The 1704-nt window shown below is 52.6% G+C and overlaps 1 protein-coding gene across 3 annotated transcripts in view; it reads right to left on the bottom strand.

The window, feature by feature from the left end:
* FAM129C (family with sequence similarity 129 member C) overlaps positions 1 to 1704 on the bottom strand; it is a 32272-nt gene that overhangs the window by 14280 nt on the left and 16288 nt on the right. For all 3 annotated transcript variants that reach the window (XM_025368757.1, XM_025368756.1, XM_025368758.1), the window contains one exon: positions 945 to 1112. In XM_025368757.1, the coding sequence (XP_025224542.1) occupies positions 945 to 1112 (168 nt within the window). The remainder of the gene's footprint in view (positions 1 to 944; positions 1113 to 1704) is intronic.

The raw sequence follows: 1704 nt of genomic DNA, 5'->3' as shown, positions 1-1704 counted from the left end.
CCTTTTTTTTTTTTTTTTTTTTTTTTTTTTTTTTTTTTGAGACGGAGGCTGTCACCCAGGCTGGAGTGCAGTGGCGCAATCTCGGCTCACTACAAGCTCTCTGCCTCCTGGGTTCACACCATTCTCCTGCCTCAGCCTCCTGAGTAGCTGGGACTACAGGCACCTGCCAGCATGCCTGGCTAATTTTTTGTATTTTTAGTAGAGACGGCGTTTCACCATGTTAGCCAGGATGGTCTCGATCTCTTGACCTCATGATACTCCCACCTCAGCCTCTCAAAGTGCTGGGATTACAGGCATGAGCCACCGTGCCCGGCGGCTGGCCCCTCATCTTTTACAGACCCCAGCTTCCCCTCATCTGGGAAGCCTGCTCTAACCCCCATCCCCCAGGCTGAGCTCCCATAGAACCCTGTGTGTCTCTGTTAACAGCCCTAGTCATTCACAACTGCCTGGTGTTGCTTCCGGCTCCTCCAACAACCCATTTTCTTTTCTTTCTGTCTCTCTCTCTCTGTGTGTGTGTGTGTGTGTGTGTGTGTGTGTGTGTGTAATGGAGTTTTGCTCTTGTCGCCCAGGCTGGAGTGCAGTGGCTCGATCTTGGCTCACTGCAGTCTCCACCTCCCAGGTTCAAGTGATTCTCCTGCCTCAGCCTCCCAGGTGGCTGGGATTACAGGTGCCTTCCACCATGCCCAGCTAATTTTTGTATTTTTAGTAGAGACAGGATTCTGCCATGTTGTCCACGCTTGTCTAGAACTTCTGACATCGGGTGATCTGCCTGCCTTGGCCTCCCAAAGTGCTAGAATTACAGGCATGAACCACCATACCTGGCCTAACAATCCATTTTCTGGGTAAGGAAAGTGAGGCCTGAAGAGGTCCCAAGCCAACTGAGGTTGAGCTGTCTGACCCCAGACCATTAGCCTCACAAATGTCTGACCCGTCCTGAGACCCACCTGTGCCCCGAAGCCGGATGCCACCCTGCAGGGCCAGCCTCCAGGCATGCTGTGCCTCCCTGGTGGCCGCAGAGAAGCAGAGGTGCTGGCGGAAGGGGTGCTGCAGGAACAGCGGGAAGCTCACAGGCACTTCCAAGAGGGAGTCAGGCTCTTCCTGAGTATGGTCTCCTGAAAACAAACAGGAGGTCGCATCTTCTAGATGTTCATTCACTAGGAGAAAATACCCCTGAAATGCATACAGCAGTCCCTGGCATGGGCAGTTGCTTGATAAATAGGAGCCACACCATGATACTTGCCCCCGTTCTTATTCCAACAGCACTGGGCGGGGCACAGTTTTGGGGGAGGCAAGGTCACTTTCTTCCATTGCATGCCCAAGGCAGACATCACCAATCCATCCCAGCATTGTTTTCCAGCCTCAGGATTCTTTTTTTTTTTTTTTTTTTTTTTTTTTTTGAGACGGAGTCTTGCTCTGTCGCCCAGGCTGGAGTGCTGTGGCCGGATCTCAGCTCACTGCAAGCTCCGCCTCCCGGGTTCCCGCCATTCTCCTGCCTCAGCCTCCCCAGTAGCTGGGACTACAGGCACCCGCCACCTCGCCCGGCTAGTTTTTTGTATTTTTTAGTAGAGACGGGGTTTCACCGTGTTAGCCAGGATGGTCTCGATCTCCTGACCTCGTGATCCGCCCGTCTCGGCCTCCCAAAGTGCTGGGATTACAGGTTTGAGCCACTGCGCCCGGCCTTTTTTTTTTTTTTTTTTTTTTTTT

The sequence above is a fragment of the Theropithecus gelada genome, chromosome 19 (assembly GCF_003255815.1).
Source record: "Theropithecus gelada isolate Dixy chromosome 19, Tgel_1.0, whole genome shotgun sequence".
Lineage (NCBI taxonomy): Eukaryota > Metazoa > Chordata > Mammalia > Primates > Cercopithecidae > Theropithecus > Theropithecus gelada.
This window is presented reverse-complemented; position numbering and strand designations above follow the sequence as displayed.